Genomic DNA, 24,424 nt, shown 5'->3' on the forward strand with positions numbered 1-24,424 from the left:
CATATGGGAGGAGCTCCAGTCCCCTGATCATCCTCATAGCTCCCCTCTGGACTTGTTCTAACAGTTCCATGTCCTTTTTATGTTGAGGACACCAGAACTGCACACAATACTCCAAGCGAGGTCTCACAAGAGCAGAGTAGAGGGGCAGGATCACCTCCTTTGACCTGCTGGTCACGTTCCTTTTGATGCAGCCCAGAATACAGTTGGCTTTCTGGGCTGTGAGCGCACACTGCTGGCTCATGTTCATTTTCTCATCAATCAACACCTTCTCTGCAGGGCTGCTCTGAATCTCTTCTCTGCCCAACCTGTAGCCATGCCTGGGATTGCTCCAACCCAGATGTAGGACCTTGCACTTGCCATGGTTAAACTTCATGATGTTTGCATCAGCCCATCTCACAAGCGTGTCAAGGTCCCTCTGGATGGCATCCCTTCCCTCCAGCATATCAAATGAACCACTCAGCTTGGTGTCATCGACAAACTTGCTGAAGGCACACTCAATCCCACTGTCTGTGTCACCGACAAAGATGTTGAACAAGACCAGTCCCAATACTTATCCCTGAGGTACACCACTCGTTACTGGTCTCCAGCTAGACGTTGAGCCATTGACTATAATTCTTTGTGTGCAATCATCCAGCCAGTTCTTTAACCACTGAGTGTTCCATCTGTCAAATTGATGTCTCTGCAATTTAGAGACAAGGATGTTGTGTGGGACAGTGTTGAATGCTTTGCACAAGTCCAGGTAGATGACTTCAACTGCTCTACCCCTGTCCATCAGTTCTGTAGCCCTACCATAGAAGGCCACCAGATCAGTCAGGCAGGATTTCCCCTTAGTGAAGCCATGCTGGCTGTCACCAAGCACCTTGTTGTTTTTCATGTGCCTTAGCATGCCTTCCAGGAGAATGTGCTCTAAGATTTTGCCAGGCACAGAGGTGAGACTGACTGCTCTGTAATGCCCTGGGTCATCCATTTTCCCCTTCTTGAAAATGGGGGTTATATTTCCCTTTTTCTGGTCGTCGGGAACTTCACCTGACTGCCACGATTTTTCAAATATGATGGGCAGTGGCTTGAACTTCTTCAGTAACTTAAGATTTTATAGACCTCTAGCTAACTTTTTAAAGTAGGCCATCAACTGTACACAGAGTTGAAGATGGAGGCACAGCACAAATATTAACGGTGACATAATTATGTTCTCTTTCTCTGTCCTACCAGTTGCTGGCAAAGTCCTACAGGTTAGATCACGAGATTCACCAGTGGCTGCTGTTATGAAGACCATCACTCTATGTTGTGATGGAGTATCTGTCCCAGGCCTTGCTGACACAATGGTCACTGATAGCTATTTACCGCTCAGAATGCTTTTTAGCCTTGATCTGACTTGGAACTGGTAATCTACCAAAAGGACTGTCCATTCAGCCATATCAACTTCCTAATAACATGTATTTAGTCAGATGTTAGAAAGAGGAGGGCAGTCTTACGACTTCCAGAGGACTTTCAGAAATGTTTTCAAAGATGGTCTTGATTTGCTAGCTATATATGTATTTGCCTATGGATAACCTCTGAGTCCAGGACCCAAAAGTAGGTTTAATGGGTTCATTCCATACATTTGAAGTTGGGAAAGGAACAGTACAGTCTCACTGCACACACACAAGTTGATCCCAAAATAACTACGACCTGCCAATGCAATCACAAAAGCAAGACACTGAGAGGTCTTGGGAGCAATGTTCCTAGCAGAGTTTGGAAGGGATTAATAAAATTGTTGGTGGTGCTGGTTAGATACCCTCCAGAACACTGCATGCCATTCTGGTAATCTCTGTTGAAGAGAAATAAATAATAATGAAAATGGAGAAGAAAGTAATTGCTGAGATGAGGGAGAGAGCAAAGTTAGGGAAGCTCATCTAGCTTAGCAGAGTCAAACAACTGCTAAGGGGGGCATTTTTGCCTGTAAGTGCACAAAGAGTAAAAAGGGTAAATGCTATGGAGTGGGAGCTATTTAAGGCCAATGCTGGCACAAGAACAAATGGATTTAAACCAGTCATAAATATATATTTAGCAAGAAAATCAGAAGAAGGTTCTGGGAACAGCTTCCCAGTGGGAATAATGGTGGCAAAAGAGCTTAAGATGAAACTTGATACATTTATGAAAGGATATATATATATTTATATATATATATAATTTGCAAAGGCCGAATGGCTTCAGCAATCCAGGAAATCCCTCCACCTTATGCTCCAGTTTATTTTGAGCCCTTACAGGCAAAGAGTAGCATTTCACCCTCCCATTTCTCTTCCTGCTCCAGCCATCTGCAGTTGGTCTTCAGCACCTCTCTTAAAAGCTTTTTAAAGATTGGACACCAAACTTATCTTGCACTTCTGAATTCTGTTTTGCTGCTCCTCAGAAATGAAAAGTTTAGTAAAGCATTGCCTAATTTACATATGAATAAATCTGTATTTAGTAAATCTTCTCACACACGTAAAGAACTATGTTTCATCCAAATTTTCTTACTTCCAGACTTGCTTATTAGCCAACTTGCCACAGAATCCAATCAACATGCAAGCACTATTTTTCTCCAGGTTGCCCTGCTCAAACGTATTTGACAGCCATTCTCTGGGTAGTGCAATTACTAAGCAAACCGTAGGAGATATCCCACTCATATTCCTGCAAGGGATGCCTTCATTGTGGTCCAATGGGTTTAGCAAGTTAAAAAGTGTCTTCAGCAAGGTGTCTTTCCCTGCCAGCCTCAAAAACATTTGAGATGGATTTATGAATTAAACCCAGAATCTGTCATTTAGGGAGATACCAGCTTGGTTACATCATCTAATTTTCAGAGAAAAAGGATGGATGGTCCTTTCCATGATGTCTCTTTTCTAGCAGTATAAAAAAATGGTTTAATTTAGCTTTTGTTTTTGTTCCCTGCAGATTTTTTTGCGATGCCCAGCACCCCTCTATATAACAAACAAATGCCTTCTCGTTCCCTTGAAATAAGCTTCTTTCGAAGGTATATTTGACCTCATATTACTTGCTGTCCAATATGAAAATTACATGAAGATTTTTCATTAATACTTTGAGGAAGGCAAATTTATAAATGTATTTGCCTAGTAACCCTGTTTCTTCAAATGTAATGTCTGGCTAGCTCTTTCCTGATCCCTTAGCAGTTGGGACAGATGCTAATCTCCTGCAGATTTAATTCCTGATGCTTTACAGAAGTCATACATACCAAACTGCCTTAAAATCTTGTTTTGTGTTACCTCCATAGGCTAACATTTCACCTGATTGCACACAAAAGGAAAACAATCACAACAACCCTCACAATCTGCCATACCAAATAATGAGAAAGATGGAAACTGGCAACTGAGACTGCAGCCAGTGTTCTTAGGCAGCTCAGGCTGCCACAGACTACCTGGTGGTCTTTTTCCTTCAAATCATTAACACCAGCAATGTCTAAAGGCTTAAAGAAGTTTTCTGCATACAGTGCAAAGAATTCTGTACAATGGGATTGATTTGCTGAAGGAATTTAAGGCTTGACTTTGAGACTTAGAGACAGTGCTTTTTCCCATCTGGGTAACTGTCATTTATGGGGCTAAAAGGGGGGACAGAAAGCTCCACGAAAACAGAATCACCACTACCGGTGAGCCAGCCACCGTGATCCAGTGGGGCACTTCATCTACTTACCCCCGTTCTCGGCCGCCAGCAGAACGGGCTGGCAGCGAGAACAGTAGACGGCCTTCCCCGGCCCTCTTCCTGCCCCAGGGCCTGGGCGACTGCAGGGGGCAGTAAGTGCTCACGATCGGATGCAGGGCAGCGGCTCCGCGCCAGCCGAGGCCGTTCAGCTTTACACTGAGCCCCACAGCGGCAGCCCGGGGGCGGGGAGAGAGAACGAGGCCCCTGGCGATGGGCAGACTTTCCCCTCCCCCCATCTCCCCGAGGGCCTCGGGGTCGTACCGTGTCCGTTCCACTTCCCAGGAACCAGTTACATAAGTCAGCTACACCCGACCCGGGCACCTCACACGGCGGGGACAGCCGCCGTGGCACCTACCAGCCCTACGGGACCACCTGACTGGGGAAAAGGCAGGAAGGGAGAAATCCCGTCCTCTTGCCTGCCGCAGGCCCCGAACGCCAGCAGGCCACAGAAGCGCAAGGAGCAGTGAGCGGCCCAGCTCCCGAGCCGAGCCGGCGTCGGCAGAGCGCGGAGGCGGGACCCAGGCACACAGCCGCTCCGCACCTCACCTCACGGCCCTACCCGGCCACTTCCGCCCGCGGGGGGAGGGGCCGCCGCGAGCGCAGCGCAGCGCACCGCCCACGTGACCTGTCGAAGCACTACCGTTTGGCGCGGTGACCGTGGCTTCTCCTCCCGGCTGCCGTATCCCTCCGCCCGCCGGCTCCCTGTTCCCGCAGGGAAGAGGGAGCAACGGTGCGGCGAGGTGAGGGGCGGGAGGGGCGGGGGGTGGCACCGAAGGAGGCGGAAAAGTGTCTGGGTAAGGTGGCGGCTGGCCGTTTCTTGGGGGACTACTTTCTCGATACGGCGGAGGCGGCAAAGGGGGCGGGGCGGAGCTGACTCCCCTCTCGGAAGCTGCAGCCATGATGGGAGTCTAACGCTGGCGCGGCGCTGCTGGGCGCGGAGCAGGCCGGGGGAGATGAGCCAGGCCTCGCTGCTGGCCCGCACGCCCTGAGGAGCCGCCGCTGCTGCCGCCGGCCCTCCGCGGAGCGCCCACCCGGCGGCGCGGCCCCACCGCGCGGCTCCGGGCCCGCAGCCGCTACCGCCGCCCCAGGCGGGGAGCGGAGCGGGGCGGAGCGGGGCCGGGCCGGGGGGGCGCCCCGCGCCGCTGTCACCATTGCTGGGGCCCGGAGCGCCGGAGAGCTGCTCTCTCCGCCTCCGCCTCGCTCTCCTCAAAGACGGCGGCGGCGGCGGCACCCTCAGGGACTTGGCCCGGCTCCGGACCTTCTCTGCTCGCCCGCCGCCGCCGCCGCTGCTGCTCCCGCCCCGCTCGGCGCAGCGGCGGCAGGAGGAGGAGGAGGAGGGGGCAGCCGCCGGGAGCCGCCGCCGCCGCCGCGGAGGGAGGCGGGCCCGCCTGGGGCTGAGCCGCCGGCGCAGCAGGCCCCACGCCCGGGGCCGCGCGGCGGCCGCCGGCCCACCGCCGCCTCCCGATCCCGCGCCCCGCCGCCGCTCGGCCCCTGCACGCAGTCCCGGAGCGGCCCTCGGCTGCCAGACATGACCGCCATCATCAAAGAGATCGTCAGCAGGAACAAAAGGCGATACCAGGAGGATGGCTTCGACCTGGATCTGACCTGTATCCTCCCGCCGGGGACGGTGCACGGCACCGGGCGTTGCACGTACAGCTATTGCATCAGACCTGCGCGGTCGTTACCTAACTCGCTTCCCGGTGCCCCTTCGCTGGGAGGCCGGCGGTTGCTGCCGGGGCTCGCCCGGGCCGCCGCTCCCTTCCCCGCCACCGCGCCGCCTCGGCCTCCTTTTGTCAGGACGGCCGCCGAGCCGGGGCCCGGCAGCCGGGCAGATTAACAGGAGCTCCGTGGTGGCGAGGATTAACGTTAGCGCTCCTTGGCGGTTGCAGTCGGCCAAGCTGCCTGCTGGCTTGCCTGCTGTCACCCCCCCTGTCGCGGAGGTGCTGTCCTCCCCCTGGCCTGGGGAGCCCCTGCCTGTTCTGGAACAACGCGGGTCTGCTGCTTACCTTTGGTTGTGTTGGGTTTTCTGGCACATAGCAAATGTGTCTGTCCTGTCGTGACTCATATCTAGAGTACTTTTTAAAAATATTTTTTTAAATTTTTATTTAGTAACAGCTCTTGGATTGCAGATATGGCAGGTCTGTCACTTGGGTTGCTTTAGTCTTCATGGTAGGAGAGGTGAAGCTGGTGTTCTCTGCCCTGATTTTCATATCTTCAGTAAGGCAGAGTTTGTGCTGTGTTGCCATATGATGCAGCAAGGTTTCTCGATGACAAGAGGTGGCAATCAATTGTTCCAAATTAAAAAATATCTCTTTTCCGAATGTGATGTATGAACTGCACTTTGGCATAATCTCAGATACAGTAAACAGGAGGATGTGTTGGAAATGAGAGCATATTGGGTCTCATTGAGGAGGACTGTTGAAGAGTGGAATTCTGAAATACATAATTAGTACGCAATTACGATTAATGAGTCAAACCATAGAGAAGCATTGCTAGTGTATAGCTTTGGTGGCCTTTCAAACAGATGTGCTGTAGCGGTGACAGATGTTTAGCTTTGAATGCCTTGCAGAGTTATGTAGGGGCTGTGCTGTGGGCATGGTCTATTGGTGGAGAAAGATCATCACTGAGAAGTGAGGTTCTTACTCCACAGCCTAAAAGTTGGGACTGCCATAGGAAAAATGAATATTGATAGTAGTAGTCAGAGCTAGACTTGCCCCATAGAAAGAGAACTTTATGTTCTGCAACAGGGTGAGGATAAAATCTATTAGGTTTTGGAGCAATTACACTTGTGTCATATCAAGTGCTACAAATAAATCCAAATCATAGGCAGCATCAAAACCAGTAACAGTTGTAACTAGTGCAGAACTTGTGCTGTTGCACTGAGCCTTTGCCTAAAATTTTAGTGGCTTTAAACTGACCTGGAACATTTTTAACTTTAGCAGGTGGCTGCTGAGCTTTTAGTTAAAAAGCAGCAGCTCTAGTACGTAATTCCCGCGTTCTGTTCATGCTACTGATAAAATACAACTTTGGGCTTGCATTTTTAAATGGTTACACTTGGTCATTTTGTTGGCCTACAGCTAGGACAGCTGTAACACTGCCATAGGCCAGGGCAGCACTTACTGCTTGACTTAATGGCAGAAGTCTTGATTTAGGTTTTTTTTTATTCTCTGAGAGATGGGTTTGCCAGGAGCTTTGAGGTTATGAGAAGAGTTAAGTAATGGCAAAATGATGAGGTTTTGGCTTTACGGTTGAAAAGAATGGTGTTTCAGTTATCTCTGCCCAGATGTGTCATTGGTAGAGCTTTTTTTTTTTTACCAAACCTTTTTCTTTTTTACCAAACCAGATCTTTTTAACTAGTCATTTGCTCCCAGCAACAAAGTTGGTGGATGCTGAACCTTGATTTTCTTGCTCAGGGTTGCTAATGCTATGCCAAATGGATTTTATTGCTTATTTTTTAATTTTTCACTTGATAACTTTATTCTTACAATTTTGCATTATTAGAAGTAGGCTGCTGAACGCTGAGTTTAAGCTAGTTTTATTTAGAAGGAGCAGCTAGCTGAAATTTTGTCATGAAATATATGTAAGAGGTATTTTTTTTGTGATTGCAAAAATCTCTGGAAGAAGCTTATACTGAGTCTTTTTTTTTGTCTTGTATCTGCACATTTTGAACAGATAATTAATGAATAAAGACTGCTGCCTGCATAGTATAATGGCTCTGCTTAAAGGCTGATGTTGCTGCAGAAGTGAAAGCATACTCTTTTTTTTTTAATTTTTATTTTTTTAAATCACTTTGTGTGGGCTTTTTAGAGATGTGCTTTTTGTAGGGCTTTGGTGGAGTTGTTGCTCATCGTACCTGGTAGCTGGGAATTAATCTCTTTGCTTTACCCATGTAGAAGGGAGGACCAAGCTGGGAGTTATCTCTTCAACCATGCAACGTTAGATGAAGAAAGAGAAAGCTTGCTTGGGAAGGTATGTGGTGTGTGGTAATAGGTTTTATAGTTTTAAGTTCTCAAAAGTACTTCTCAGTATGTGCTGGAGTTTAAAATTTTGAGACCAAATAAGCTACCATCTGCATTTCTGCTACTGGTTAGCTTTGCTTCCATGTGCACCCATATCTGTAGGAGTGTTTTCTATTACAGATTACTGGTTATTTCAGGGTAGTTGCTTCCGTCAAGCTAAAAGAGAAACTTCCCATGAGCTGGTTAGCCCAGTGATTGAGCTTTCAGCCAGGATATAGGAGGTAGAGATGTGCATGTCTCCTTAGTAAATGTTTCTGGACAAGTACTTCAGTGGTGGTAGCTTCAAAATACTCATTAGGTGGTGATTGCTACCCTAGCTTTAGGAGGCGAGGAATAAAATGAATCTACAGTGAGTCGAGGTGAGGTGCCTGATGTCCAGCCTATATTCTATCCTCTTTTACACATATGTGAGGGAGGGTATGTGTGTTGGTTTCCTAGGTAGGCGAAGAGTTGCAATCTTCATATTTCGGTAATGGTAGGTTCTCCCAGGGCATTGCAGGGAACACCTGTGTACCAAAAGGTGGGCTGGGTTAGGCACTGGAGTGCCAAAGTCCCCTTTGAGGACGCCTTTTTTTTTTTCTTTCTTTTTTTCTCTCCTCTGTTGGCTGTGTCAAATCATTTAAACTGGTGCTGATGAATATATCCTACAGTACATCATGATTAGGACACTTGGTTCCTGATGAGTTGGTTAAGAATTTTTCCTGTGTGGGTAATGTAGGATTTTAGGAAATAGTAACCTTTCAAAATCAGTAGCTTTGTGTACATGATATGAGAATAGCCTTACATGCTAATTACGAAATGAGTTTAAAAAGCATTGACATTTCTCTCCATCTAGTCAAATGTTCTAATCTCCCTGTATAATCTCTTCATCCTGTTGGAAAAAGTATTTTGAAATTAGAAGAGGAAAGGGTTTTACATATGGAGACATTAAATCAGCATTATAATACTGCAGATAATTGTATTTACTTCTGATTTATTTGGGTTTCTATTTAATTTCTGTAGTACTGGATACCTTTTGGAAAGTTTGGATTAATGGTTTTCTTAAAGGATGCTTGCATTTCTTCATGATGCAGTGACCAATATATTTTCCAATGTGCAATATTCTTTGGTATTTCCAAAATTGTGTGGCTTGGTTGTTGACCATTTTATTGTTGAGAACAGTGGAAAGAGAATGCTTGCATGCAAGTCTTGCACATTGCATTGGTTGTCTGTGACTTAAGAGGCCCATGCATAACTTGAGTTTAGCAAGTGCCTTAACTATTTAAGACTAAAGTGGAAAAAAAATGTGTAACTGCTTCTTGTGCCCATGGTTAAACTGTCTTGTATTTCCAGGCCTTCCTTTACATGTGAAAATGGCCATCTAGCCTGAGCAAAGGGTGGAGCATACCAACCCTGATGCTTAATTGAAGCATATGTAGCTCATGACCCACATAGTCGTGTAAACTGCAGCAGTATTCAGTAAAGACTGGATGTTGGGTGCAGTTATTTACAAGATGTAGTTTGTCTCATAATAAAAGGCAGAGAATACTAAGATTGCAAGTGGGAGCTTCTTAGGATATCCTACTGCTTTATGCTGTTCGCAGTCCTAAAGCTGTTTGCATTTTTAATGAAATTTTAAACTACTTGACTTCACTCAAAATGGCTCAGTTTCCAGGAAAAAAAATGAATTAGTGGCATGAGGTACATACTGTGTTTAAAAATAGAGCCCAAGTTGGAAATGTTATTAATTTAAAATATTTGGTCTCATTTTAAAATTGAAGTTTGTTAGATGCTTTGTAACAAGTTTTTCCTGCACATAAGTCCAGTATGGGCTGGTAAGGTTTTAGAAGAAACCAACTGGCAATGCATTTTGTTGGTGGAAAAGTATTTCTTTGTTCCAGACTAAACCATGTTACTTAGCAGTGTGAAGAGCCTGACAGACTCATTTTGCCTCTGGAGTCTGGGATGATCTTGGGTTTTGGTCAAGAAGATTCATGCGAGTTTTGCTCTGAATTCATCTATTTGAATAGACAGCAGGAAAATGGTACTGGCTGGGGACTTCTCAGGGTTTGATTCAGTTACCTGCTTACATCCTGTAGAGGATGTATTTGATCCTGGAAAAATTCATCTTCATCTTTCTGCACTTAGCAAGGATACAGATTTTTTTAATTGTCCAGATGGAGAAGGCAAGGTAGTGGTAATTGCAATTGTGTTCATGTATTATTCTTTTCTGGGGTTAGAGATGTGCTTACATTTCCTTACAACCTAAATGAAAAAAAAAATCCTCTTAATATATTGTCCTAGTATGTGCATACTTGTGAATAGTGTTGTTTGACAGCTGAAACCTATGCACAAACCCCCCACCATATGAGTCAGTGTTCAGTTGTGCAACCCTTGCTGCATCCGTTCAATTACCCCAGCCCCTTTCTTCGCTGGTTTTTGACTGCAGTTGCTCAGAAGAGGACTTGAAAGATGCTTGACAAATTAGAGCTCATCTCTTTGTGATTGCTTAAATGTAGTGCAGGCTTCCTAATGAACTACTTGATCGTGCATCATCAGAAATTTTTAATCAATGTGCAGCATTGCTGGAGACTGTTTGCACAAGCTGAACACAAAGTTAAAAAATAACTGCCTGTGCATACTTTTAAATTGACAAAAGCTGCACACTGATTCTTGGTTTCACATAGCTCTGTGTTTGAAGTGACAGCTATATGTTCTTTTCAAGATAAAGAAGTGAGTACAGCTAATGGGAACACTTTACAAAATTATCTTGTACAGTGACTTTTAGGAAAGAAACCCCAAACATCTGAAGCTAATCTTCATTGAAATCTGTTTGTAAGCTTAGTTAAATATGTGTAACTGTCATAACATCCAAAGCTGAATAAAGTATAAGGTTTACTAGGGCTGGTACTGGATTTGGGCATTTCTTTTCTAAGGAAAAATCCAAGCTCCTCTTCATTATCTCTTACAATAAGACTGAGGATGTGTTGACACTTGAGGTGTTCGCAAAATTACCTTTATTGAAGCTTGTCTGACTTTGGTGAGGACAGTTAGTTAGGTCAGTGTTGAGGGCTTTTGGAAATCCCACCTGTTCAGCTCTAGCTTTCAGTGTAATTGGTTGGCCATGCATCAACTCTGGGTCCAACTGGAGTCTTGATGAGTTGATGAATTTTGAAAGTACATCTTTCTAGGAACTTGTGCTAGTCAGAAAGGCCTTTCTGTTCTCAAGGTAATTACATGTGACTTCCACTGACTTCATGAGACTGTTAGAGTGTATTTAGGGAAAGGATATAGCCTTGAGTGTGGAGCTTATGCAACACTTGAAATGGCTATTATTGCCACAGTATAATACATGTAGAAGGATTAGTTGGCTCTTGATGGCTGCTAGGCTGGTGATCAGATTTCTTTAGGACAAAAATGTGTTTTTCCTGTGATATCCAGTGGTACACTTATATCTCATTTAAGAACTTTAATTACAAAAAGTGTTTTGAAGTACAGTGACTGCTGTATTTGCTAAATGATGTGTTAAAATACTGTGTAGAGGAGTACAGAATTTTCTAATTTTCCTCCAGAAGAAGGCTGCTATTTTCTGTTCTCTTCCTCATAGGATGATTTTTATACCTAAGTCCTCTTTGTAATGGAAGCAACTGATAGAATTTGTTCAGTAATAATATTACTGAAAGAATGTGTTTTATTGACACATTATGTTAAAACTCCTATGCTAAAAAAAACATAAAACCATGCCAGAGCTAAATTTCAGAATGTAATATCTACAAAGTTGAAATTTTATGTATAGTTTGTCTAACAAGTTGCTTTTGCCAGCTGTGGATCTTGGAGCAGTTTCTAAAATGAAATTATATTTTTAGTGGATTAGTGTTTTTGCCACATTAATACAGCATAAGCTGCCAAATTATACCTCTGGTACTTTAGCCTAGAGTCTTCCCTCACGACATGTTTAAACAAGAAAATGGTTCTTGTATAATGATTTAAAGGACAACAGTTGTGTTCTGACAAACTGGAAGAAAAGGGAGGGAATAGGCAGCTGAGCTGTCGAATCCCTTAATTACATTACAGTCCAAAAGTTGCTGTCATTAGTCATAACTAACTCCCTTTTAAATCCCACCTCCTTTCTGGTTTGTGTACCCAGAGAGTAATCTGGAATTCAGAGTTACATGTGATTTGTAGTCATTTACTGTGCCTAATGTGGGGTGGATATTGAAGGCTAATTATTGCATAGTTTTTTCAGGGGGGTAAATGGGATATAGCCTGGAGTTGTGAGTAGTGATTGCTGGATCTGCCTGATGCTTCATCTTAAAAAGTAGGGTAGTTGTAGTTTTGATTTGGCTATTCTGTGGAGGTCTGGGGGATTAAAACTGTACACATTTGTGCATTTTGTGAGTTACTGGGTTGATGATTTCCAGACTGTAAGAAGGGAATTTACTTGAATATATGGGAACATTTGTAAGTGGTCTGTAGAGCAGGATCTCTTGTGAAACATTAAAGGGTTTGTGGGTGTTTGACTCTACTTTGGGTTCAGAGATTTGATGTTAAGTTTTGAATGTATCTTGGTCTCAGATGGGTATTTCAGATGTAAACAAATCCTTGTTCCAGTTTCTAATTCAGGGTGTCATCCTCTTTGCTCCTGTCGTCATCTGCCTCATTTACTGTCTTGCCTGTGAGGCCCTTAGAAAAAAAAACCAACACATTTTTAGAGTGGAGGTAAATAATCGTGCAGTTAGGCTATGTATCATGCTACATAAATCTAGGTTATCTTAATAACGATTTTTAGGCAGCATAGCTGAAGTAGAGGCTCTGTGATTCAAATGGTAATTGTCTGTGCAGCTAAAAAAATTAAACCCAACTGCTCTATGTTTGGTATGACGGCTATTGCAAAAGCTGGCATTGTTCCCTTGAAAGAAGTCCCAGCTTCACAGCACCAATGTGCGACAGTGCTTAAAAAAGGCTTAATATCATTTTTTTTTATTAGTAATGAAGTGCTTAAGAAATGTCTTTACAATTCTGCCTTTGTGGAGCTGTAGTATAATAGCTCTTAATTGCATGATGAATTTTCGTAGAGGCCTCTGCTTAATTCATGTCATTGCCTGGGTATATATCAGGCTAGAACTAAAGAAGTTGTGTATATTCTATTCTTTATTTTCTCATGTGGGTGAGTTAGAGAAGTAATGTTTTGTTTTTGTTTTTTTTTATACTAACATTTAGAGCAGAAAAACAGTAGATCTCATTAGAATGAAATTAATATTATCTGCTTGGGGCTTGGTTGAGAAATAGTTCATGTTTTATGTCTTGTTTTGCTACTTGCCTTTATCTTTTCTAGGATTACCACCCCCAAAGTGTTGTTTGATAAATTAATACAAATCGTGTTTTTTTTTTTGTAGCTGGTGTTTTATAAAGCTGTTTAGTGTGACATATTTGTCCTCCAGCCCAATAGCTATTTTAAATTCCCATGTCTCTGAAAGTTTTGGATGTCCTTTCAGACTTGCAAAAACTTGAGACTGAGCCATTTTTCACTTCCTGTCAGTAAATATCAAAGTAGTGACTCGCTGTGCTGACTTCTTACTGAATAAAATTCTTACATGCTTCTATGGGTTTCTGAGGTACGATACAGTTATGTACACATCGGTGTTTGTTAAAAGGATCTTCTGCAAAGTATGGTGCTGTGCTGAGAATGTGTACCAGGGAGGTCCTGTACTCTGCCTTGAAAAATTTTGTATTAAATTTGGTTTGTGGGTTCAGATATGTCAGCTTGTCACTACAGAAATCTTAAACTGAGATGTGCCAGTCAAGCTTCTCATATACATTGCTTCCTACTGAGAAGATCCACTCCATAGAATTGTTACCTTGGAGACAGTTGCTTAGCCTCACCTGCATTTGTGCAGCTGGTTGCATGCTCTTGGTGCAGCTTTTGGTCTCGGGCTGCTTTGTGTTGCTGCAACTAGTTGGGATGCTAGGGTAGGTATGGTAAGATGGGATGTAGCTTCTTCCAAAGAGTGAGCAGAAACAAAAATACTTCTTAACTGGACCTGTGCATGTTTTTATGTCTAGAAACTTGCTGAGATTGTAGGGATTTTGTTCAGTGCTCGCACTTGAAGCTGAGTAAGGAACTGAGGCCAAATCTTTGACTCCTCAGCTGAAGAGTTCTTTCTGTCATATTTTAGATGAGTATCAGTAGTATGCTGTTGAATGTTCCTGTTTCTCTTGACCTTTTCTTAATGGTAAGGGTAGCTTTTTTTGTCCTGTAGTATCGTTGACTATCTCAGAGGGATTTGCAGCTCTTCACAAGCTTGTGTTTACTATGTGCATTCTTTTGTATCTTTATTTGTGATTCTAAACCATGTTAAAATGGAAGTTTAAGGCATCTTTTTCTAAGTCATTGTTGAGTAGACATCTTTCATGCTTTTCTCTTACCATTATTTGTATTTATGCTGTGAGGTTTATGAAGTTGATACTGTGTTTTGAAGAAAACAAAAACATGGTGCCTGCTTATTATGTGGATTGCGTTTAGGTTTTTTCCCCAGTTGTCTTGACTGTATTAGCTGTTGACCAAAGCCTCCATATGGCGACAGGGCCAGGACACATTTCATACACCCCACAGAAGAAGGGAGACTTTTGCTCTGGAAATACTTTGTAACTGGAATATAGTAAGCACCTCCAAAAGCCTTGCTATGTGATGGAAATGAGTTGTGGATGTAGCTGGTTCCTGAGACAACCTGGCAGTTGTATCTTCAGGCACCTCTGATTTACTTTGTTGCATTGTGGGAATCCGAGTTCCCCTCCAGGCCTGTTATTAGCCCCATGACCTCATTTGGACAGGTTTACCTCCTGGATACAAAGGAGCTGCAGGATTTTTTTGTTTTTTTTTTTGTCTAGGTTGCTGCATTTAAATTACAAGTGGAAAGATTTAGAAAAAAAGTGGGGGAGGAAAAAAAATTGAAGTTGAAATATTGAGCATTAAGGGGTTAAATGCATTTCTTCTAAATCATAAAACATTTCTCTTGGCTGCATCTGAGTTGGTCTCTTTTCTTGTTCCTGAAGGCACAGATGGTAGAGTTGGCAAGTGCAGCTGACTGGCTACAAGGAATCCTCCATTGCTCTGAAGAACTTTCTTCCTGTTCATTTCCTCTATACTTCCTGATTATCCAGGCTTATAGAAATATAGTAAACTTACTTTGTGTTTCATGTTGGCTAATGGAAATGCTGCCTATTAAAAAAAAAGAATGCACATGTACAGGCTAAGCAGTATATGTGCTAGGGAGGGTTTCTGCATTTGGCTGGGTATATTTTCCTGTATCTTTTGTAGGGATGCTGTCAAGAAAGTGGCACTAATAAGAGTTTGGCCATTTGTCAGGACTCCTAAATCTGTTTGAGGATGGAGTGTGGACACTTCTTGTAACACTCCCCCTGTAGCTTCGGGCTGTCAAGCTGTTGAGCAGCAAGAGCAGTTCTTTTTTTTTTTTTTTTTCCTTCTTGCTGTTACTATATGGGCTTGTTTAAGCTGGAGTTAAAAGGCTTGAGGTTACCACACTAATGTTTTATGGATGGTAGGGCCAGATGCACTGCTAGACCATGTCACATGGCTACTGAAGTCAGAGTTCAGAGAATTTCAGACAAATTGAGGCAATAGAGCAACTTTCAGAGACTTCAGAGTCACATTGTTCCTGTGCTCATCAGTGTTGCTGTCAAATGGGACTTAGTAGTTGACAGGTTGGCCACCCCATGGTCGAGGCTGGTTTCCTTTGCACTGTGGTTCTCTGCAGTCAGGAGGGTGATGGGTGATGGATAACAGAGCAAAACTGACAGCAGCTTTTGTGTGAGTGAGGAGTGGGCTGCTCAGACACAGATTAAAGGAAGTACATGCCTTGCTTGCCTGAACTGGAAGTGAAAATTTGTATACCTGGCAGTTGTGAAACTTTTCTCAGGCCATAGATTAACCAGTTTAAATCTGTTCTTTGTTAAATAAGATTTGTATTTGGAAACTGTGGGCTGGGGAGAAAAGGACCTTTTATTTGCAAGTGTCAGGTTTGAGTTTTGCAGTAAGTTTTTAGTTCCAGGGCACTGGACAGTGACCATCATTCACAGTATCAGGAACACTCAGCTTGTTTTAAATTTCCTTTTTAAGAAAAGGTGAAGTCAGATGCATTGTAGGTCTTCATGAAACCTTTGATTCTAAAGAGCTAATAGTTTTAAAGTTTTTTATTTGTGTTTTGATTTATAATTGCTCATCAATGTTTGCTTTAAAAAGTAAAGCTATATGTAAATTCTTAAGCACTGCATGCTCTAGCATGCTTATAAAACAGGAAGATTAGGTAATTTGCTTTCTTTTTTTCCGTTATAGCTGCCTCCATGAACAGAGTGAGGGTAAGGGATTAAATGCATTGTTTGAAATAGGACTTTTTAGAATTAATTAGAAATTCTAGCAATGTTGTAGGTACTATTTAAGAATGTTGATCATTGCAGGAAAGGCCATAACTGTCTATTTTTTGCATTTTCTAGTGACTGTTGCATAACTTGAGAATTGGTAAATATTTTGGTATGCTTTTTTGGCTTCCTTCCAATATTAGGAAAAACACTGAATTTGTGATCACAATCATTTATAGGACCAACCCAACTAATTTGCTTTTATATCTATGCGTATGTAACATTTGAAGTGTATACTGCATATTCTTTAATTTGGTCTTGGCATATTGGGAATATATAGACAGCTATTTTTAAAAATGATTATAACTGCCAATTTGCATAATGGTACAGGATTTTTCTCATAGCAACTGGAAAGACTATCATCTTTAGCATGTGGGAATTACTTCAGGTTTCAAGAACAGTGTTTTGTTCAATCTGCCCACAGTATTAGAGCAAAGGCATTTCTGAAGTGGTGTATGGATTGTTTGCTTTAGTATGTCTTTAATATTGATAAAGCATCACTTTTTTGTTTTGGCATTTGGTTACTTAACAAATTATTGTGTTGCTTTCATTTTAACGTTACTTGGGTATAACAAAGTGTCGTCTATGTTCATTTGAAAGCTGCAGTTTTGTACTTGCAGCATGAACTTGAGGATGGCATTTTAATGTTTGTCTGTTATGTAACTTGTATCTGTCTCATGTGTTTAGGTTTTTTGTTCTGACCGCTAGCTACAGTCCCAGCCTCCATGTTTAAAAGATTGACAAAGGAATGAGTGCTTTAAAAATGGCTGAAACCATTTCTAGGAATGGGTTTCCTAGGAAAGAGCTACTTTGGCAAAACGTGGCAGGACGTATTTTGTTTTTTAGAAAGTCCATTTCAAATTTTAGTAATTAGCAACATTTTGGTTAACTTCATTTTGTGTGTGTTGTAGAACCGCCTCAATAAATGGCTGAGGCTTTTTCCATTTTTATTTTTCTTGTCTTGAAAAAACAAACCAACCCCCCCCCCCCCCAAAAAAAAAGCAAAAAAGAAAGGATGCAAACCAAAAAACACCCCAAACAAACAAAAGCCAACCAAGAAAACTCAATACGCACCCCACACACCCCCAACTTGGAATTGATAATGAATTTGTTGCATATTTTAAATCATCAGTTCTTCCAGGTTTCTAAGATTATCAGTATCATTACCAGTTTAATGATGACTCAGAATTCTTGCTTTGAATTTAAGCCCAGCTTCAAAATTCCTTTGTAAGAATTTTGTCTTGTTAGTGAATATTTTAATTTCAGCTTCGGAAATCAATGTTTAATTAACTAAGGTATGAAAAGCAATGTCTCCTAGCTACTGAGTGTTGCTGGAGACAAAAGAGCTTGATGAAGATGATGCCCAGTGGATGTCTTTGCTCCCCTAACTGGTTCAGCTCTGTACTCTTCCCTGCAGTGATCACTGGCTGTCCCTGAGGAGGATTGTTTCATTCCCCAGCATTAGGAATAAAGCAAGCTAGTACTGATGCAGTAACAGCCATCCCCTTCACTTGCTGCAGATCTTGGGACATCTTTTTGCAGGAGAGGAAAGGGTGGAAGAGCTCGGGTTTTGTCAGCTTTTTCAATTAAGTGACGAAACTGCTATTTCTGCCCAGAGGTTTAGATCATCTGTGCAAACAGTAACAGCACTTCCACTCTGTTCTTCCATCTTGCTCCTTAAAGCAAAAGGCATTCCTCAGTTGCTTGAACCAACAACAGAGTTTCAAAGCAACGTGCTTGCCAGAGTATATATTAAGACATAAAATGCAATGCAAATGCATTTGTCGTAGTTGTTGCTTGCTTTTGTTCACTGCAGGTGAAGCCTGCACCCTCACACGCCTGCCATGGAAAGGTACCGTTTGCTCACTGCAGCCAGTGTCCTTTGATGCCAGATCTGTTGCAGACAGAAGAGTGAGTCAGCAGTGGCCTGGGAATTACATTCCAGTCTAATACTTTGAGATAATAAGTAAGGTACTTTAGGATGCTTATATTTAGGGGGAGGAGAAAATAACTTAAAAAGCAATCATGTTTTACTAAATCCAGTCCCTTGCCCCCTTGGATATTTATTTTTCAGCAGAACTTCAGTTTTTGTGCTGTCAGATTGCAAAGCCCTAGAATGTACACCACTTACTGAATCAGCATCAGTAAATTGGTTCATGCTACCCCCTTCCTTCCCCCCCTCCCCTCCCCCAATAGTTTTCCATTTTCTTTTCTTACTGGCATATTATGGAACATCTTTTGCAACACCAGCTCCTCTGGGTTTAAAAATTGCACCTGTAGCAACACCCAGTTAAGTTTAGAGCATTCAGTTCTTGCCAGCTTCCTATTTAAAAGAAGAAATGCATGTGGGCTGTGCATGTACTGCTCATGAGTTGCCCCCGAGGAGTGAGGGAGGAGAAAGGGGTCATGTGATATGTGGGAGCCAGAAGGGGATCACTTTTTTCCAAAAGTGTGAGACCATCCTGGTTATTTTGGAACTTTTAATCTCTCTCTTCTTGCGTGTTTTGAGGCTTTAGTGTTTGGACAAGTCTGTGAGCCTGCGAACTTGAAATGCTGCTGCTAAGATGTTCTCTTTCCTTCACTTGGGGTGTCTGTCTGATTTCTTCCATCTTGCACCAGCTGGGAATCCTGGAAGGTATCTTGTGTGTTAACCTCTTGTAGAGGAAAAGCCAGTGGCAGAAAAAAGCATCTGAACATAAACTGCAGGCTGAAAAGCATGAAAAAATTGTGTAATAAAGCTCAGGATTGCGAATGGAAATTTGAGCAAGTTAGATGGTAATTTGGTGAAGTTTGGGCATCCATCTCATGGGTGGTTCTGTAGTTGAAACTGAGATTTGTTTTGATGCATGTGTCAAAATGAATTTATTTTACTCCTGTTGCTAGCATGAATGCTTGTCTTCTATGGAGAAGTGCTGTGGAAAGCAAGCTAATACACTGGATTATTTTACTCTGGTAATTTATATGGCGTTGCTGCTTGGAGCAGGACACAATAGGAGGTGCTTTTGAGTGTGAACACTGAAATTGACAGTAGGTGAAAGGTTAAAATTGGGGAATGAAGAGGGAGTGATGGGGAGTGCTAGCTTAAAGGTAATTAACTTTTAATATGCATAGAGCAGGTGCACATGATTTATAACCAGTTTCTTCTGCTTATGGCAAGTAGTAACTGATAGAATATGTTGTTAGTTATATAGTGTCTTTTGTTAATATAACAAAGAGGTGTGGACTGTTTGCGTAGTACAGTGTGTTCAGAGTAGTTTCAGAGTTTAAGATTTATGTGATTTGATAGTATCTGAAGTTATCAAACACTCTGAAAGTCAAGCAGCTCTTCTTTTTTTTCCCCTCCAAGGTAAACTTTTCTTAGGGTTTGGGGAAGTACAAAAAAAATGGCAATCAGATGAGAACCCCTTTCAGTGGCAGTATTTAAGGCAGCTGTAGGTATTTATTTGGATTTCTCAAAAGTTTTCACATTCTCACTGCATAAATTGTATTTTGAGTAGCCCAAGCAGACCAATATCTATTAATACTTGGATTACAACATAGTAAATGTTAATTCTTTTTTTGAGAGTGGAAAATATTATTTCCGTGTATTCAGTTGTTAACGTTTTCCTCAAGTCTTCAAGTTAACTGTGTAAATGCAGAACTTGGTCCATGCTGCTTCCCTGTAAGTACTTAGGCTTTTGGGAATTCTGCAAGGATGGAGGATAGTACTTTGTACAGGCTTTTCTTTATGTGCAAGTAATTGGGACATTAATACCTTGGAAACTACTGCAATATTTTCCATTCCAATGATTACTCTTAGAGCTTTGTTATGTTTTTAACCATAAACATGATTCTTTGAATTGGGGAATAATTTAGGTTGAAAGGGACCTGTGGAAGTCACTGTTTCAGCCCCCTTGTTTAAAGCGGGGCCAATTTCAAACATACCATGCTTTGTTCTTGCTCCTTCTAAAATTAGTTTGAGGAGGAGTATGTTAATGTGGTAGAGTATGGTCTGTTTTAGAGCTGCTGGTTTCATTTCTGTTTTGCTTTTCAGTGAAGCTTCTTCACTACATTATAATTTCTAATAATGTTTAAAATTTGAGAGTACTTTCCTTTCTTGAGTTCTGTTCTGACAGGTAGGTCAGAATATTTTTCCAGGAGTGGGGAGTTGTTTGTCTTTTAAATAAATAAGATACAGATTCCTTTTCAGATCTGTACATTCCCATCTATTGTGGTTATCTTGCTTTTAGGCATTGACAGCTACCTTAGCAGCTGCTATATTTGTCTGTTATGTAGAAATCATGGAAAGGGACAAAACCAGTATAGCCTCACCAGAGCTTTCATGCCTGAAATGAGCTTTTTTTTTTTTTTGTTAGTTTTTCTGTTTTGTGTGATATACCTATTTTGGGATCACTGGGATGCGAACGTGGGTTTTAATTTGGAACATCTTGCAGTTTAGTCACACAAGACTATTTTAATAGTTTCCCATCGGATTTAATATGCCACTCAAACTGTAGAGAAAGATCAGTATGCAGCATCTATTTGATTCTAGTGAGATGATATATGATAGAAGTGGCTTACTTGACTCTGCTTTTCTAATGGATTGCCTTCCTAATGGATGTTAACTGTTAGCTGCACCATAGCATATGCTTTTAATAAGTTATCTGAGATGTGAGGAGATTTCTGTTATAGTGGCTGTGGTCAAAGTACTGTGTTACCCTCCTTATTCCCCCTCTTCTCCCAACCTTTTCGTCAGCTTTTTTTTTTTTCCTAAAATCCCTAACATAGCTTTACATAGCATATGTAAAGATGAATTGTTTCCATATGGGAGTTAGTTGGAGTTGTTGCTCTGACTTTGATACAGTTAAACATTTGATTAATGCCTGCTTAATGCTGCTGTAGAAATTTCACGTGCTTTACAAATGTTTCCATAATTTGCATATCAGATATTTATCCAAACATAATTGCTATGGGTTTTCCTGCGGAGAGGCTTGAAGGAGTATACAGGAACAACATTGACGATGTAGTAAGGTAAGATTTTTTTTTCATCCTCTTGTAAATGTTAGATATCCTTTTCTGTACTCATTTATGTTCTACTAAGGAAAGGAGGATGTGTGCTCTGACTTGCAAAATTTGTAAGATTTTTACATTTCACAGATGTTGCCAAACTAGCTTTCCTGAAAATGTTAGAAACATTGTATTTTCAAGACTTACAGGCCAGGCTGCTGTTACAGGTTGATCTCAAATGCATGTAATCTGCCCTATTGTGAAAAATTTATTTCAGTGAATTGTGTTGGAGTAAAATGAGGTTCTTTGCTTTTAGAAAGATGTCAGTCCATGCCTCTGTTAACAGTGTTGAGAGTTCCTCAGATAGCTCATGGTGTTTCAGAATATGCTTCCCATATTCTTTCTTCAATTGATAAATTAAGTGCTTGATAAGTATTTTTGATTTAAGGTAGTAAATTTAGATGACTTTAGATAAAGACTTTTACATCTGGATGTGTTCAATAATTGTGGAAGAGGAGAAAAATTGCGTAAAAATCGTTATTGCTGGTGATGTTTTGTAGCATGTTTTTAAAAAAACCCAAACCTACAGGATGTTGTTTTTAACATCAAATAAAGTTACCTACTCTGAACTGCTGGTTCCAGCTGTGGAAGGTGTACTTGGTGTGTTAGGAGCATCACAATTTGTTTAGTCAACATGCTGCCTGGAGAGTGAGAGGTTGCATTGAAAACTAAGTATTTGTCAGAAGCTGGGAAATGTTAGTGGTTTTAGGATCTCAAGGTCTGATTTTATGTCATGCGTGATACTTTTAGGATCTCTGGCATTTGAGGTCACAAGTTCAGTGGCTCTCCCAGAGGCTTGGTGTTTGGGGGTAGGGAAATAATGCAGTAAGGGTTTGTACAGAAATGAGCTGAGGTAGCTCCTCAGTTCCCACACTGGGAGGAATCATAACCTTCAACTGAGAATCATTTATCTCGAGGCAGTGACTTCCCAGTGCAGCTGCAGCTAGCTTCCAGTGAGTTTGAGGGGGTTTGTTCTTGCATATTTAACCATCATGAATCTCCATGAATAGCGCTGAAAATGTCAGGAGCTGCATTTGGCCAGGCTTGCAGAAGCAACTTTGTTCTGTGACATGGTAGTAAGGAGAAGTCACTTTTCCAGAGCTGGTCATATCAGTGAGGTTCAGCATAGCAATCCATAAATGCTCTTGCAGAGTGTGTATGTTTCTGCTAGGACTGTTAAGAGGTGTGAAGTTTTGCAGTTGTCATTGCACACAGCTTGCACACAAGAAAAGGCTTTTGCTGTGTTTCCCAGTTTGTCTGTGGACAGCCCTTAACTATCTAGTCATCTTTCCTTACCAGCAGTCAGAGCCACCTTTTCTTTAAGCTGACACTGGCACTGCATCTGCTCTGTGAAATATGTGGTTCCTGATGGACTCCACCTTTGGAAATTGTAGGATGGGGTAAAGGCTGGACTTGGAATAAATGGCTTGGGAATATTCTAAATAAATAATGATAGGCAGTAGTCTTTGAAGGTCCTCCTCCATTCATAGCATTGATTTCAGTTGCTTCTGTATGGAGAAAAATTAATTGGTTAAGTATGTATATATGTGTAAGTTAGACTTTTGAAGAGAAATGACTACATAATTATTAAGTTGTCCATAAACACTGATCAAAAGGAATAATGGTCACCAGAAGTATAATCAGCCAAAGTAAGGTAGAGATTTATATTAAGTGGCTGTAGGGAACTGGATGCTAAAGTAGCATTATGTTTGTTGTCCCCTTTTTTTAAATGAGAATAATGCACAAAATGCATGTTGCAGTCAGCAGGTCCTCATCTGCTCCTGTCATCTTTTCCTTATGTAATTTTTTTTCAAGAACTTTTTTATGCAGAAGATCAATGTGTTTGAGCTCTGGAGCAATTGATATTGAGCCGCAATAAGCCAGTGGGCTTTTTCTGAGTCACTGTTATCCTGACAAAATGTAATCCTAATACTGTAGGAGAAGTACGACTAGAACTGCTGGCTGTCTCCTGTGACTGACACTTTGAGACAGTTTGGATGGAATCTTGTCCTAAGGAAAATACTCGCATGAAAGCTTACACTCAGTTTTGTGGATATTACTAGCAGAAGTATAGTCAGCTCACTGTGTGTTTTGAACAAGTGGGTTCATCTCCTGAAACAAATTGCCATGTCCACCATCTTCCTTAATCACTCGAAGTCTGCCAGTGGAAGTCAGAAAATATTTTTGCAGATTAAATTGCAGTCTCGTACTCGGTGCTGCAGAAGCATTCACATCTGTTCATATTTTAACACATCGGTTTAGCCGCAGAGGAGTTCTAGGTTCTTCTGGAATATTATGACTGATAACCAGAGGTTGGTTTTGCTTGAGCTTTCCAGGATTTTAGCAGCTAGTGTTTCTTTTCAATTTGAACAGCATGTTCTGTCATGGCTAATTAAATTCCTTCTGGCTGGTGTGCAGATACACACTGTTGATGATGTTAAGTGTAAACATTTATATGTTATTTCTTTGTGAACATTGCCAGGTGACACATTATATATAATCATGACATTTTTGATGAATCATGTTTGCAGTTTGGCTCTTCAAAGCTTGTATGGGAAGTTTTTTTACAAAGTGAGCATGAAAATGAAACGAGTGTGAAAAAGTATAGTGATCTTTGTCCTTTCTGAACTCAGAATATCATCAGGCACTGTCCTCAGACTTCAGGGGCAAGTAATGGCTGTTTTAAAAGCCTGGTATTAAAATAAAGATTCTGGCTAAATAAAATTCATATTCCAGTATTCTTTTTTTTTTTATAATTGGAGATACCACTGTGGCAGAATACTTGGCATTGAAAATTAAACTGGAAGTGTTCACAAATATATGGTGTACTTGATACTTTGTGCTTTAAAAATAAACAGCCCTTCTTCAGCTAAATATATTTATTGGTGTGTAGGTATCTTAGAAATCAGTGCAGATTGGTCCATATAATAAATGTTTCAGTTGTAGGTCAGCTTTTAGTCTCCTCAGTTGCAAAAATTGTCTTTTTATTACCGCATTATTTGTATGAGTGAGGTTTGCAACATGCTGCTTCCTTGACTGGGGGACTGCAGGGCCAGCTGGGATTTGGAATGCAGAACTGCACATGCTGGATGGTGCTTTAATGATGCTGCAAATTGAGGTCAACATTATTTCGATGTATATTAATACATGCTTTTTTATTTTCTACCTAAGGTTTCTGGATTCAAAGCATAAAAACCATTACAAGATATACAATCTGTAAGTATGCTCTTATATTTTACAAAACAATGAGTTCTGAAAATAGCTAATGTGTG

The 24,424-nt window shown here is 41.6% G+C and overlaps 1 protein-coding gene across 1 annotated transcript in view; it reads left to right on the forward strand.

Moving 5' to 3' along the window:
• Window positions 1-5,118: 5,118 nt before the first annotated feature.
• PTEN (phosphatase and tensin homolog) overlaps window positions 5,119-24,424 on the forward strand; it is a 48,448-nt gene continuing 29,142 nt past the window's right edge. The window contains exons 1-3 of the mRNA XM_034062600.1: window positions 5,119-5,279; window positions 21,032-21,116; window positions 24,324-24,368. Coding sequence (XP_033918491.1) covers window positions 5,201-5,279; window positions 21,032-21,116; window positions 24,324-24,368 — 209 coding nt within the window. The 5' untranslated portion in view covers window positions 5,119-5,200. The remainder of the gene's footprint in view (window positions 5,280-21,031; window positions 21,117-24,323; window positions 24,369-24,424) is intronic.

Source organism: Melopsittacus undulatus, chromosome 4 (genome assembly GCF_012275295.1).
Source record: "Melopsittacus undulatus isolate bMelUnd1 chromosome 4, bMelUnd1.mat.Z, whole genome shotgun sequence".
In the NCBI taxonomy this organism is placed as follows: Eukaryota; Metazoa; Chordata; class Aves; order Psittaciformes; family Psittaculidae; genus Melopsittacus; species Melopsittacus undulatus.